Source organism: Tetrao urogallus (assembly GCF_951394365.1).
Source record: "Tetrao urogallus genome assembly, chromosome: 2".
Taxonomy (NCBI): domain Eukaryota; kingdom Metazoa; phylum Chordata; class Aves; order Galliformes; family Phasianidae; genus Tetrao; species Tetrao urogallus.
In genome coordinates this window covers 54,389,801-54,404,855 of record NC_136814.1, presented here as the reverse complement: position 1 = coordinate 54,404,855, position 15,055 = coordinate 54,389,801, and the positions used below count along the sequence as shown (strand labels likewise).

General features: G+C 39.3%; 1 protein-coding gene across 1 annotated transcript; it reads right to left on the bottom strand.

The window, feature by feature from the left end:
* Positions 1–855: 855 nt before the first annotated feature.
* MTFR2 (mitochondrial fission regulator 2) lies at positions 856–10,729 on the bottom strand (the record flags this gene model as incomplete). Its single annotated transcript, XM_079550143.1, has 8 exons — positions 856–954; positions 1,708–1,894; positions 4,226–4,526; positions 5,671–5,888; positions 9,555–9,679; positions 9,906–10,010; positions 10,370–10,495; positions 10,667–10,729. 8 exons carry the CDS (start codon positions 10,727–10,729, stop codon positions 856–858), a joined length of 1,224 nt encoding a protein of 407 aa, XP_079406269.1.
* Positions 10,730–15,055: the final 4,326 nt, after the last annotated feature.

Genomic DNA, 15,055 nt, shown 5'->3' with positions numbered 1-15,055 from the left:
GTCAGCACTCTTTAAAGTAATTTTAGATGATACAACCTAAAAAGTTGTCTAATATGGTCAGCTCTTAAGATAGAAGACAAGAAGACAAAACAGCCTGCAAGACAGAAATGTCACTACTACACACACACACGATACAAAGGAAATTTTATTGTATGCACTCTGAACAAAGACTTCATACAGAGAAGCCAGTGACAGAAATAACACAGGGTTTATTTATACACAGAAGTTAGACTACACGTTAGCAGATCCCTCTAAAAAAGTCCTTTTTTTTTGTGAAGACAACTCCCTCATATTACAAGCATCTAACAGGCAGCCTGCAGTGTACTTAGAATAAGACAAAGCTTCACAAATAAAAGTTTCTCCACAGATGCAAAATAAACTGAAATATTATTTGCATATGAAATATGGAGTTGTATTAACAAACTGCAAAGAAAACCAGAGGAAACCATACTACAGTGTTAGCTACCATCAGCTGTATAGAATCAGCTATATATAATACACTCCAATCAAAAGTTTACACTGTTTCATTATTTACACTCAGGTGCAGAGACAGCACACACCACAGCTGCCACACCAATAATTACATTTCTTTCACACATTTATTTCCTTTATTTCCCAGATTTAAGACACAACGTCCCCCAATAACAAGATACTTTTTTCGGTTGTGTGCTTCTCATAAAGCATCAGATTCACAAGTTCAGCTGCTGGAAAACTAAGAGGCAATTTCACATGCCTACAATCCAAACTTCAACAGCATAAGACAGAGACATTCTAGAACACATTACAGCAGTTTCACAAAGCAGCACTGCCACTTACACACAGTACCAAGTTTCAGCAGAAGTCTCCCTCCATCAGTTAAATATGAGGTCTCACTTTCCACACTGATACTTGTTTAACTTTGTCAGTTCTTACAAGGCTAGAATTTGCACTTGTCTTCAGGCTGCAATGTCCAATCTAGGAAAAACAGGGGCAGCATTAGGTAAAATTGTACCAAAGACAACCAAATGAGAAGACGTTTACAATAAAGACAGTTTAAAGATGTTCTGTACTCCTAACCTAGGAAAATAAGATAGTAAACCTGTGAAATTACTTCAAGCGCATTTATTCTTCAGAACACTCATGGGCGGACAATTAGAATAAGCATATTCATCATACTAATCTTGTAGTTAAGCCTCTAACCAAAAGAGCCCGTCTTTCTTTATCTACATGCTAGCACTCCAGTCGCTCTTCCACGGCTTTATAAATTCAGCTGCTAGATCTGGAGCAACAGGTGATCCATAAATAAGCTCTTCCTGGAGCTCACTTCTGTCTTCCCATCTAGAATCAGGTATGCTAGCCATGCAATGCAGTGGTCTACAATATAAGCCTGGCTGTTTTGTTCAAACAAGTTTCTAGCTGTCTGTATTTTCTCACGTGCTCTGCAACAACATTCAGAATCTTTAGTCAGAATAAAGACGCAGCGTTTGTAGAAATGATGCTACCACAAGAGAACCACAAGAGAAATGCTAAACCCAAATCTTTCATTTTCATCTTTGAACCCATAGCAAGTTTAGGCAGACCTCTTGTAAAATTAGTTAATTAATAGGCTTACTAAATACACAGTTTCTACACACGAATAACTACTAATTACCATCAAGCAAATGTCCATACCTCAGTAAGCCACATGCTACATCTTTCAAGATATGAAAAACGTATATAAAAACATACCACTGGGATTTCTGGACTGGAAAATGGGGAGCTATCGAAAGATCTGTTTTCTTTGTCCAGTGAATCATCCTCATCTTCATACTTATGTGCAAATTTCTGTTTTAGTGCATGAGTTAGTAGAGCAACTGGATCCCAATCTGAGCTTCTCCTTTTTTTTGGTTTAGACACAGGAGTACCTCCAGGTGACCTATAAAGAAAATGTATTATTACCTGCCCATAATTATGTGCTTAGCTATCTAAAATCCCAAGACACGACTTTCATATACTCCCTGTCCTATCCTAGGTCACACAGAATAATGCTGCTCACATTATTTTCAGCAATTCACCAAATAAGACTACTAACAGTACACTTAGGAACTTGTCAGCCAGACTGTTAGCTCAAAAATGCTGCTCCTTAAAGAAAAGTGGCAGTAAATCAAGTGGCAAGGTAATGGATTAAAAGAAAAAAATAAACGTATGGTTTTTATAACAGGCTACATTTCAGAGCTATTTTTAAGCATATTAGTGGAAAATGCCTAGTATGTTGAAAAAAGTTATGAAATATTTTGATATAAACTTCAGTAAGAAGTATACAGAAAAAAGAGAGAACTTACACAATTTCTCAGAGCAATCATATTTAAAGAAAAACACCACCTCCTTTAAGTAAATATGCATCCAGATGAAAATAAAGTCCCATTTATAAACCACACTTGAACTCACTTCAAGCATTACTACTCCCACCAGGGAGGTGGTGGAGTCACTGACCCAGAAGGTGCTCAAGAAACATTTAGATGTTGCATTGAGGGACATGGTTTAGTGAAAAATACTGGTGACAGGTGGATGGTTGGACTGGATGATCTTAGAGGTCATTTCCAGCCTTGGTGATTCTATGATTATCTAAGGAAATTTATCAAATTTGGCACAAAGGCTTCTAAGAGATTTTCCATATAAGCGAGCACCTAAGCATCCAAACATGAAAAGTTTATAGTCAAAAATTAGACAAGTTGTTCTCATCAAATCCAAAATTGAAAGATGGCAAAAAGACACCAGATCTAAAGAGCACCTAGCACCCCAGTGTCAACATAAATACAGAAATTAGTGACTAGTTCAATAAATTAAGTCATAAGAGGCCATGCTAACTACTGAGATATTTGAAACAAATCTATAACTCACACTTTTGCCTAGTGAAGTGCTATTTCACAGAATCACAGAATTGTAGGGGTTGGAAGGGACCTCTAGAGATCAATTATTTCCAGATAAATGAATTGTTCCTAAAGCACACTGACAGCAATGAGCTCAAACTCTGACAGTTACAGACGATGTGATTTAACATGAAACATGGAAGGACAGAGTTCACCCTTCATACACAATCAAGCTGTTGGAGCACTTGCCCACTGTGTAAGGCGGTGCTCAGGTGGTAGAAGCAGGGACCCCTCAAGTTCTGGAGAACAAAGGCCTTCTCTTCCCTCTAAACTGCTGCCAGGTTGCTGCCTGCCAGGCTGGACAACAACGTAAGCCCAAAGGTAGGAGGAAGGACCGCAGATATAAATTTCTTGTTAAGTTCTATCTCCAGAATTCAAGTAGATGTCTAAATCCAGGAGCACTTCAGATACACAACTATCAGTTCCTCTATGCCCCTGCTCAACATGATGATCATTCAAACTGTAATTATAAACATTTCACTTCTCACTTTCTTCCTTCATGCTATGTGAAATTATATAGAAGAAAACAAGGGCTGCCCTGAATGTAATTGCCTCCTCTTTTATGCAACCGGCCCACAGTGGGGATTGCTGGCAGTATGGCAATAGAGCTTGAACTTTACTGCCAATATTCTCTTATTCATTAGATATCCTATTGTTCTTGCATACCATTATTTTTAAACTCCAGAAGTTCAGAAAAGACATCCAACAACCTTTATCACATCTAACAAAGCAGACCAACACTGACACAAAGACACGTTACAAGCTTTAGTAAACAAATTTTGTAACCTGTCAACAGAGCTTAAAATCAAAATAGTAGACCATGAAAAGTATTATAACACAACTGCACTATTTAAATTCATGAAGCATCTTCAATAAGTCACAGAATGCATTTAACAGTTCAAAGGAAAGAGAATATTTTGGTTAAGTTAGTTCCCAGTGTTTCCCAAAAGAGACGTCCTTTCACACTGAGTGTAAAAAGTTTACTCTTCAAAGCACTTTCCAGAACCCTGTATGCAACTTTGTAAGTTATTTTCAAATAGACTCAGTCTTGAAACAAAAGACACCCACACACCAAAAATCAAACAACCTGAGATTTCTATTCTAACTCAGGACAGTAGTTTTAAAAATTGTGATGTTCAGCATTTTTAAATTGATCTAAAAGCTGCACCATGAGTATCTCACACTTTAGTCCAAGAACTTAAATTATAAACTTCAGTTTGTCAGTAATAGCTGCTTGTTAAATTGATATTTCATCGTGGTGTTCTCTGCTGCTGTTTTAACTGCTGTGATGACTGCACAGCCTTGGATAATTCAGGCACACATTCAGTTCAACCTACCTTTCAATAGCACGCAACTGAACTTTGTTTAGATCTTTCAAAACATCCATCATGCTAGGAATGTTCTTCATCCTCTGGGGATCAGCACTATCACCCGTAGTTGAAGCACTGTTTCTTGCAGCACGACGCTGTTTTATAAGTTCAATTGCTGAATTACTAGCATCAACACCAGATGGTGCAGCAGAAGGAAGTGGGGGAGGAGAAGGAATTGCAAAGTGATTGTGAGAGACAGACAATGGCGTAGAAGTCATGGTTGGCACTGGGTAAGATCCATCTGGAATGCTGAATGTTCTAAAGGGTTCTGAATGCAGTCATAAAAGAAAAAGAGGGATTTTATTTTTAACACTCAGTAGTACCTTAGCAATTAACATTAAACCCGAGTCATCCTAGACAGTGCTTAAGTCCAGATAAGACGACCCACCCTCTCATAGCACTTCCTTACACAACTCATGCATCATACCACAGAAAAAAATAAGTGACAAGATCAATTTTGGTTTTAAACACATAGATTAAGCATACATGAAATAACAGTACTGAGGTGGTTTGGGCTGCTCCAATTTTCTCCATTTATATCTTTGATCTTTGCACTAGATTAATCAGGAACCTGAAGCAGAAAGCACCCTGCAGCTACATACAGTTCATTCTCAATGGTCCGAAGGTTACAATAAACCAAATGAAGCACCAGCAAAGAAAACTACAAAACACATAAAACAGATTACAAAACTGTATGCAGAGCACTAAGGAGAAGTGTCAACAGAGCTAAGCTGAAAGATAAGAGGCCTCAGAACTGTTTAAGTTCACTTGCACAGTACTCACTACACAAATGTAAACACATCAGTCCCAATGCTTTGACAGCCACAGTGGAGTTAGTGTACAAGGAAAGCAGGATCTCAAATCATTTAAGGGAAAAATCAGAAGACTGAAGCTCGGACCAGAGATGAACTATCTTTGATGCTCCAAAGGTGGTTACATACCTACTTGGAGCACCTGTTTATCTTATATCCTGAACCTGACTTCCTCAGAATGTTTTTAACAATTTGATGATTTGATAACTTGTCAGAAGCTGTATGTAACTCTAAAGTTAAAATTATTATTTTTTAAATAGTAACTGGTGGTTTATTACTAGTGCTGTTACAAAATTCCTTCACAAACATGAAAATGAATATAGACATCAGATAGGATCGACTGCATTTGAAATTGGCAAGAAAGCCACGAAAAGTCAAAGGGTAAAGAGGCTGGGGGAGAAAAATTTTTAAAAAGTAATAAACAGACAAGCCACAGCAGCAACACAACCATCACAAAACAAATACTACGTTCATAAATGTTGTTGGTGCAAGTAACTTCAGGTGAAGAAATTAGAGATGTTCTGTATCAATCTCAGAGGCGTGGCAATCCATGAAGAAGACTCCTAAGGTAGAAAAAAAAAAACAAACAGAAAGGCTTACGTGATGGTATGCTTCCCAATGTCTGTGCTGCAACAATTGCGGCGATCTGAGTACGAAGAAAAGTTAGCTCTTCTTCGAGCACAGAAATTTTCTGGAGTGCTGCTTGATCAACAAGACTGTCTTTTTGTGTACTGGTTTTTGAAATACTTGGTATGGAATCTATAGATGGATGTAAGTCACGATAAGCTGTACTTTTTTCTTTTCTCCATAATTCAGTCCTAGAAAGGAATAAAAGACAGTTTAAAAGGTTCAGCCAGCAAAAGAAATCTCAAGACTACACACCTGTCCAAGCAAGTTATTACCATTCTGCAAGACATAAAATTTGAGAACTGTTTAAGAAAACAAAAAGCTGAAATAACTTAAACAGTATTTTAAATTTCCATCAGTTAAAGTAAGATACAAATCCTTGAACAGTCATAATCAAAATAGATTGTTTACTTGGGGATAAATTAAACGAGGCTGCAGTGCAGGACTGAGCTGCTACTATCCATGACTGTGGTGCCTCTCCCTTTTCCCTGCATGAAACAATAGATACAGAAGGCAGGGAGAGTCAGCAATAATCTCTTCAAAATTACTTCACACATTTTAGTCATTTATCAAACTCTGCAAGATGAACACTGTAAGCAGCAAAGAACCTGTAATCTTTCAGAAAGTACAATAGAGGATAATGATTAATTTTAATACTTGCCAAATAAGAACCTTATCTTTTATAAGCTGTATATGTAACACAAATGCATTAGAGAATTGTGCTACAGCTCTTGTGTTTCAACTTTAAAAGTTATTTCAAGCCAGGCCCTGCAGAAATAACTTTAAATACAGAATGAGCATAAACTCAAACTAACAGCATTCAAACTAACTCAAACTAACAGAATTCATTCAATATTCACTGAAACAAAAACAGACCATTCTCCTTACATCCATTATCCTTTTACTTAAAACCACACCTGCAACATTATTTTCTTATTTGTGAAAATGTTGTTTTTCATACTAGGTCAGAAGGAAGAGATATGCATTGCACCTGACCTTGAAAAACATCCCGCAGAGCCAGGAGAGAAGGAGGAAGAACAGAAACAACAGAAAAATGAAGTGTGTTGGATCTGAGTTAGAAGAGCTAAAGAGCAGCACAAGCAAAGATAAAACAGGACACACAGTTCCTTTTCACAATACTCTTACTCTTTTAGTACTTTGCAAGTGCTTCAAAACAACTTTGGTAGTTCAACGGTAACAGATGAAGAACCCAAAGATGAAAACAAAAAAAAAAATCACAACTTCTGTAGTATAAAGTGTCATTTCAATTTATTAGCATCTTGAAATTTCAATACCAGCAAGCAGTAAACAAAGATAACAGAAAAACAGATGTCAGAAAAGCAGTATAAAGCTCAATTACACTCTAGAATGTAGAGATGGATACAGAAGTATCCACATTTAAATCTTCTGACTTCTGACTTGCTTCTGACTTCTCCTCTGGCTTTAAACATATCCTATATAAGGAACAATAAGCCAACTTCCTATTTTTTTTCTCTAGAGGGATAGAGAAGGGATGGGGGGAAAACTTGTATACCATCTGTCTGCAAATTTCAGAATAATCTGTCATCTTATAGTACTTACATTTTCTCAATGTACAAAATTTCCTTCAGCATGTTATTAAAGAACTGCATAGGTGATATTCAAGGTAAATTTTTAAAATATAGAAACACAAAGATTATGGAGCTGTAGTTGGTGTTTGCAGGAAAAAAATGCCAAAGCTCATCCGGAGTTAAAACTGTTCAGCGATGTCTCAGCAAAAAAAGACTTCTTCAAGTATGTTAAAGGCAAGAGGAGGACTAATGAAAATATTGGACAGCTACTGGATGAAGCCAGATATTTGACAGAGATTATGAAAAGGCTAATATTAATGATAGACCTTGTGTTGCCCAGTCCTACGAGCTGGAAGACCATGACTGCAAATTTCCATTTGTTGACATGAAATTTTAAGGAACCAGTTATATCAGTTAAATGCTTCTAAGCCCATTGAGTTTGGTGGGATTCAGCCAAAAGTATTGAGGAAGTTAGGAGATGTACCAGCTGGGCCCCTCTGTCAGCAACCTTGGGAATACAGGGACTTCTCTACTGACAGGCATCAAGATAACTATACCCCAATTCACAAGAAGGGCACAAAAGACAACCTTGGAAATTACAGACATGTCAGTTTAACTTCAGTGCTTGCAGAAATTTTGGAGATTATCCCAGCACCACTGAAAGACACTTAAAAGATAATGTAATAATCTGGCCCAGCCAATAGGGGTCCACAAAGGAAAAGTCCTGTCTCACTAATTTGATATCCTTCTACAACATCACCTCCCAAAGTAGAAGAGGAGAAGGCAGTGGATTTAATTTTCCTAGATCTTAGTGAGACTGTTGATATTGCTCCACAGTAGTATTCTGTACAAATCATCCAACAGTGAGATGAACAGGTACACAATGGGCTTAGGGTGAAGAACTGCCTGAACTATAGGCCTCAGAGGGTTGCAATCAATGGGAATACATCTAGCTGGCAGCCAGTTGCTTTTGCCATTCTCCACGGTTCAATTTTGAGCCAGCTCTATTCAATGTATTTTTCAGTCATCTGGATACAGGAGTTTAACGCGTCTTTAGTGAACTTGTTGATGATACTGAAGTAGGAGGTGCTGTTCACTTTCTTAAGGGATAAGAAGTATGGATGAGGTATCTATATAAACTGAGCAATCATCAGTAGCACAAAACTTAAAAAGAACAAATACCAGATTCCTCAGCTGAGATAATGTCAGACAGATATATATATACTGGGAGAGCTGGCTGGAGTGCTACAGAGCAGAAACGGACCTGGGATGCTGGTGACAGCAGGCTCAACACAAGCCAGCAGACAAGAGGGCAAACAACATTTTGGGATGCATTAAACACAACACAACCAGCCAGCCAAGAGAGGTGATTCTCCCTCCATATTTCAGTGGTAGAGCAGCCTCACCTGGAACATTGTGTGCAGCTCTGGGCTCCACAATTTAAAAAGGTATATTAAGGCCCTTGAAAGTATCCAGAGGAAGGCAACAAAGCTGAACAGAGGGTGGGAAGATAAGTCTGGTGAGGAGAGGCTGAAGACACTGGGTTTGTTAAGACTGCAGACAACTTTACAAAGAGAGAAAGCTGAGAGAAATGACCAAATCTTTCTCCCTGGTACCAGTGATGGGACACATGGCAACAGCTAAAAAAAGTGTCATTGGAGGTTCAGACTAGCCACTAGGGAAGTCCTCATTACCAAGAGAGTAGTTTTGCACTGGAAGAGGCTTCCTAGAGAGGCAATTGATGCTCTGTGTCTGTTTGTGTTTAAAGGGCATTTGGATAATGCTCTAGTCAGTCCTGAAGTAGTCTTACAGCTGGAGTTAGTGATTTTTATAGATCCCTCTCAACTGAAGCAATTCTACATTCTTCAGTCCGTTAAAGTAACAAACTTCACACATGCAGCACTGTAGCAATTAGATTCAAAGGACACATTTAAATATTTTTTCTGCATTTTCTCCTTTATAATGTTTATCAAAATATTTGTGAACTAAGATATCAATAAGAAACATCTTATGCTTTGTTGCAACATGTTTTTCTCAAACTTCTGCCCCTACAAAATACTTCTTGAGTAAAAACGTGAGTTAAAAACACCACTAATTTATCTGATATGCCATTAGAAGGAAAGGCAGTACTCAGCATTAGAAATCTTTCAGATAAAAATATTCTACACAGGAAGAAATTCTGGATAAAAAGTTAGCAGGCTTGGTTTAACTGGAACCCTGAGAAAGCTTGGAGACAAGATGACAAGAAAAAAACCCAAACATTTACACTATTACTCCTTTCTATGCATATATTTTACTTCCACTTACCTAAATCTAGCAAATGGTTGTCCTTCCTCATGCGCTACCCATAGGACATCAGCAAGTGATGGAGCTACAGGTATTGGAACCATGCTTTGTTCATCATGATCCAATGGACTCAGGTGGTGAACAAACTAAGACAAAAATATGCATAGAAAAACTGGACTTAGTGCACACCAAAAATTTTGTCTCAGCAAAAAAGTTTTAAATAGCTTTAAATAGTAAGCATGCTGAGAAAGTGAGCTTAGGGGATGCGAAGTATCAGCTAAGCTTACTAAAAAGATCAAGAAAGCTATCGCTGCCTTTAGGAATTAGAAGATGTAAGCAGTTGAAGCTTATTTATAACCATAAATTGCTTACTTGAAAATAAGGTCTTGGGTAGGGCTCTAAGGAAAGAACTGTCGCAAGTCTACGAACAACACTTCGAGTAGATCCATATTCCTTTCTTTGGCAAACAGATATGACCTAAAAACGAGAACACCTTATAATAGAGGGACAAAAATTGAAGCCCATTGTTTTTATATTGAAGGATATTAAAAGGTGCAATATTCTATGCGATTAAGGGCAGTGCAGTCAGGTTAAGGCAACCTTCCCACACCTCAAGCTGAAGGTTCTAGAGGGTTTAGCAGCCTGCTTCCAAAACCACACGCAGACAGCCTGACCCAGCACGTATGGGAAGCACAAAGGCCATCGAGGAACGCGGCAGGTACATCGCATCACTAGCAGGATTCTGAGCTACTGAATGAAAAACAGCGCATTTTTGAGCAACCAGACGCATCTACGCGGCTCTCAGGAAAACCTCCCAGTAAAGAAGCGTACCGTACCTTGGCCTGGTACCTCCTTAACGCCGCACACAGCTGCTGGACGCTCCCTCCCGACGGGACCACGGAGGAGAGGCGCGCTCCGACCGCACGGCTTCCGCCCAGCACGCGGGTTTCCAGGAAGGCGGCCTGTCGGTGAAGCACCGAATGCAGACAGGAGAACCAGGGAACGGCCCAAGCTCCCAGGCAGCTCCGCACCAACGGAGCGGACCCCCCGGGACACGCAGCGGTGCCTCCCGCCGGCACGCGCCCTCCGTCCCCCACCCGGGGCAGCGCTCCCCCTCCTCGCCCAGCTCTCACCTGCTCGGGCGGCCAGCCCAGATACTCCAGCAGGCGCCGCAGGAGGTGCAGCAGCAGCACCATGGCGGCACAGCGAGGCGCAGGGGGCCCCGGCCGGCACCCCGCGTACCTCGAGCCCCGGCTGGCGGCGCCTATCAGCGAACGGGGGCGGGACGGAAAGGAAGTCTCGCCAATAGAGAGATCGCATCGCTCAGCACAGCCGATGGAGGGCCGGGGGCGGGCCGCTCCCGCGGGGCGCGTCGGGAGGGGGCAGTTTGAATGCCGCCGGCACGGCGGTTGGAGCCTGCCGCCGCTGCCATCGTTTGCGCCTCGAACGGCCACCGCGGCGGCCAAGGAGGAACCGCCTCCGCCGGCAGAAGCCTGTCCGGGGTGTACGGCTGGTGGGCAGCGAGTCGCGTCTGCCTTAGCTTTGGGAGGACGGGGCCTGAAGGAAGATCTTAACATCCTCCGTGGACATCGCACCTGTGCGCAAAGCCTCCAGCTTGCTTTGCATCTCTAATCCCTACTCCTGAAGGCAGGCAAGCAGCATCCAACATATAAGAGAACAACGTGAATGCTTGTCTTCTTGTGTGCTCAAGTGAAACAGGGAATAACAACTTTAAAAAGTCTCTATTAATGCCTTCCTATAATGATATCAACAGAAAGTCACCTTACATTAAATATTAATTTCAGGATAGTTGAGGTAAAGTTGCTTTGTCTTTGGCCAATGTAAAACAATGTAGTCTCTCTCACAGGACCCAAAGGAAGTGAAAAGCACAAAAAACACTGTCCTCACTCTGGAACATTAAGCATTCAGCTCCTTAGGTAATCAAGCAATAGTCCTCAAACTTTTAAGCTTCCACGAGAGGTCCTTTCAACTAAACAGTCAGAAAACGCAGTAAGTAACCCAGTACAGCAAAGTAATGTAGGGGATTTTATGAGTGAAGGAACGTGGAGTGTGTGCAATAACAGTACACTGTACTCATGAACAAAAGAAACTCCTCGCAGCAGCAGGACTTGACTGGGCGACAGCTGTTCAGCTGGTAAGCACTAGTACAGAGAGTATGCCACATCCATACATAACAGCTGCATCCTACTGGGAGAAACTAATGCACTCCAGTTGAGAAGAGTCTCCAGCACAGTAATACCTATGCCACCCTGAAGAAGTGTCCAATTAACTACATTTGTCCATTAATTATAACTGTTGAAAAAGCCTGTAGTTTTCTCACTGGGCAGCTGAAATAATGAGTCAGAGAAATAAACTACATTTTAGGTCTGCATGCAGTTGATCTTTTGATTTGTTCAAAGAACTACAACAAGGTAAGTTTCAAGAAAGGACATGTGATATTATCACATCAACAGACAAAACTAGACTGCTAAAAGTTAGTACAATATGCAAAGCTTTTTTTTGTTAATCTGACCAAGATTTGAGCAGCACTGTCTCGTTACTTCAAACCAGAACTTGAGCAACAGCAGAATAACCATGGAAATTTTTCTCCAGCTGTGTAGTTATTGCTATATTTGTTCAGAATTCTGACTGTCAAAGAGCAGCTTGCACTGTTGTCAATAACACTAGCTTCAAAGTTGTCAAAAAGTTGAGATAAATTGCTAATCACAGGGGCATCATCTTTATTCATGTTTACAGGTATGTCTCTGTAACAGCTCCTAAGTGTAAACCTATCCTGCAACACTTGGGTGGAATGCAACTGCTATATAGCCTTCTCATGCAGTTACTCTTGTGGCTATTATTCGTAACTCGTAATATGGACTGATCTTGAGACAAAATACCAACTTATAAGTCCTATTTCTGCTGTATTTAAAAAACTGTACAACAGCATTTGCCTTCAGAAAATACATCCACCCACTGCTCTGTCATCTCCTTACCAAAGGAGGGAATATGTCCACAGAGCTGGAAAAAGGCAGGTTTCTTAAATATAACTGCACAATGGAGGTGGTTTTAGCTTAACTGCATCATCATCAATAACTGCTTTGGTTTCCCAGGTTTCAGCAGGAAAGTGGTACTTGCTAACTTGAATCATTTATTTCTATGCAATTCTAAAGAGCACAGATGTGACCTGCTTCATCTACTTACCAAAGGATTTCATGAAAGGATAGCTTTAATAAATGAGGAGTGATGTGGGGCTTACAAACTGATGCTTTTGGAGGCAAATGAAAGCTACAGAGCGAGAATTCTTCTGCATACTCACTAAGTGCCAACACAGCAAAGCTAACGCAGGAAAGGTTTCACTGTTATGCTACTGATTGTTTCTGGAAAGTAAATACTTCTGAACTGAGAAAATGAACAACTGCATAATGTCTAGACCAGCAACATAGCTGCTACAGTTTAATTTTCCTATAAAAATGAATTTGATTGAATTTGAAATGATTTCCTCTGAACTGTGTACCATGAAGAGATAAAGGAGATTCATGAGCTCTTTTATTGCCAGAGAGCAATAAGTTAAAATGAATTACTTAATTCAAAGTGTAATTGAACATCTGATACAGGAAGGAAGCTTGAACCTTTCTTCTCCTACCCAGAATCTGTCAATGACAGTCTTTAGCTTTCAGCAAGAGAAATACAGAATGCACTAAATACTTCCAGTTTACCAGTCACACAACTATTTCAGCAGATCTGAGAACTTCAAACTACATTGTCCTTATTAATTCCAACACAACTGTGAAAATCCACTATTCAATATATTGAAGGACTAGATAGTATGGTAAATGCTTAATTTTATAGTCAAGAAAAAGTCTGAGCCCAATTTAGTTTCTACTTCTTACAGATCTTTGAAGGAGTGCAACTTGCATCTTGGATTATCTGAAATGAAGCACTCAAACTTACAGCTGTCACTGTCACTGCTGTAATTAAGAAATTATGTTTATTAAAAAATGCACTCAAGTTAAGTGGAATAAAAAAAAGGATTTTCATAATCTAACCTACAGACATGTCTAAAGGTAAGGCTACGTAACAATCACATGCCATTATCAAAGCAATCCATAATAGATTACCCTACATATTCAATGAAGCCGAAAACTTAGGCAAGAACTACTTTTCAAAAACAAACAAAAACAAACAAACAAACCATAACAGGTCATCACAACAATCCAGCTTCAACTTGAGCTAGACCACGCAGACTGTATCTGTTCTGAGGTTATGATAGTAAAGTTTGGTCCTACTCATTAGTTTCAGATAGATGTAGTAGTCCCATTAAGATAGGCTCTGACACTGTCAGTATATCAGTTTATTGTTCTGCTCCTTTTTTTTGCTTCTAATTCAGTATACCTAAGTTACATGCAAGATTTACTTAGAAAAATAATCAGTTCACATTTCAAATGGTTATTAAAAGATGTACTGTATATACAAAAGCAAGTTTTGCAAAAAGGGTATAGTCTGCCTAAACTTCTTTAAATGTAAGGCAGAAATTATCCTTTAGTACCTACCACTGAAGGGCAAATATTAATCTTATTTCCCTTCCTACACAGATGCTGGCACAGTAGTGCAATCTGAAATCCACTGTCTTCAAAGTTAGAACACTGTTTTTTTTGCCTTCTACTATTTAACATGGACAGGTCAGCTAGTTAACTACTAACAAAGCTAGAAGGAGAGCATATGTATTTAAGACAAATAACACTTTCATTTTAATCAAAGCACTTTTTTTTTTTTTTAAATACTGTAGACTGACTCCTACATTTTAACTACAATACTGAAAGGGCACAAGTATTTAGAAAAAATCAGTGTAAAAGACTAACTCATTTTTCACACCCTCTGCTAACAGCTTTTATCAAGTTACAACTTCAGACTTATACACTGGATAAAGTGGAATACTAAGAGTATGTATTTCCAGGGCATGGGAACAGAATACTTCATATAATCATTTAGTATGTTCCAAGTATTTTTACTGATTCAAATTTTAATGTAACTTGCTTTATGTATTTTCAAGGGAATGTGTTGGGTTGGTGTTTGTTTGTTTTCCCTCCAAGATCTCACTTAAGGCTGCTGATGTGATAGAAAACTTAAAGACTTACTCTTGCCAGATTACTTACCTGAAGAGGGGATTCCACATTAAAAAAAAAAAAAAAAAAAGAGGCAATTTAACAAATTGAAACCAAGACCGACATAAATGCAGCATTGATACTGCCATCAATTTCTTAACTAAAATGCGGAAGATTAAGCTACTGACCTAAAGCTGAAAATATAATCTTTGTTGACCCTGAAAATGCCACCCCTAATCATAGACAGCACCTTTATCTTGCAGTGAGTTTAAACTACAGGTTTACAAAACCTTAAACATAGTACTATGTTACCCTTGACAAAAGAAGTGTCTTTAGATGATGGAAGACATCACAAGGTATCCATAATACATGACTAACCTGTTATGGACACGAGTTACAGAATTAAGACAGCTGTAA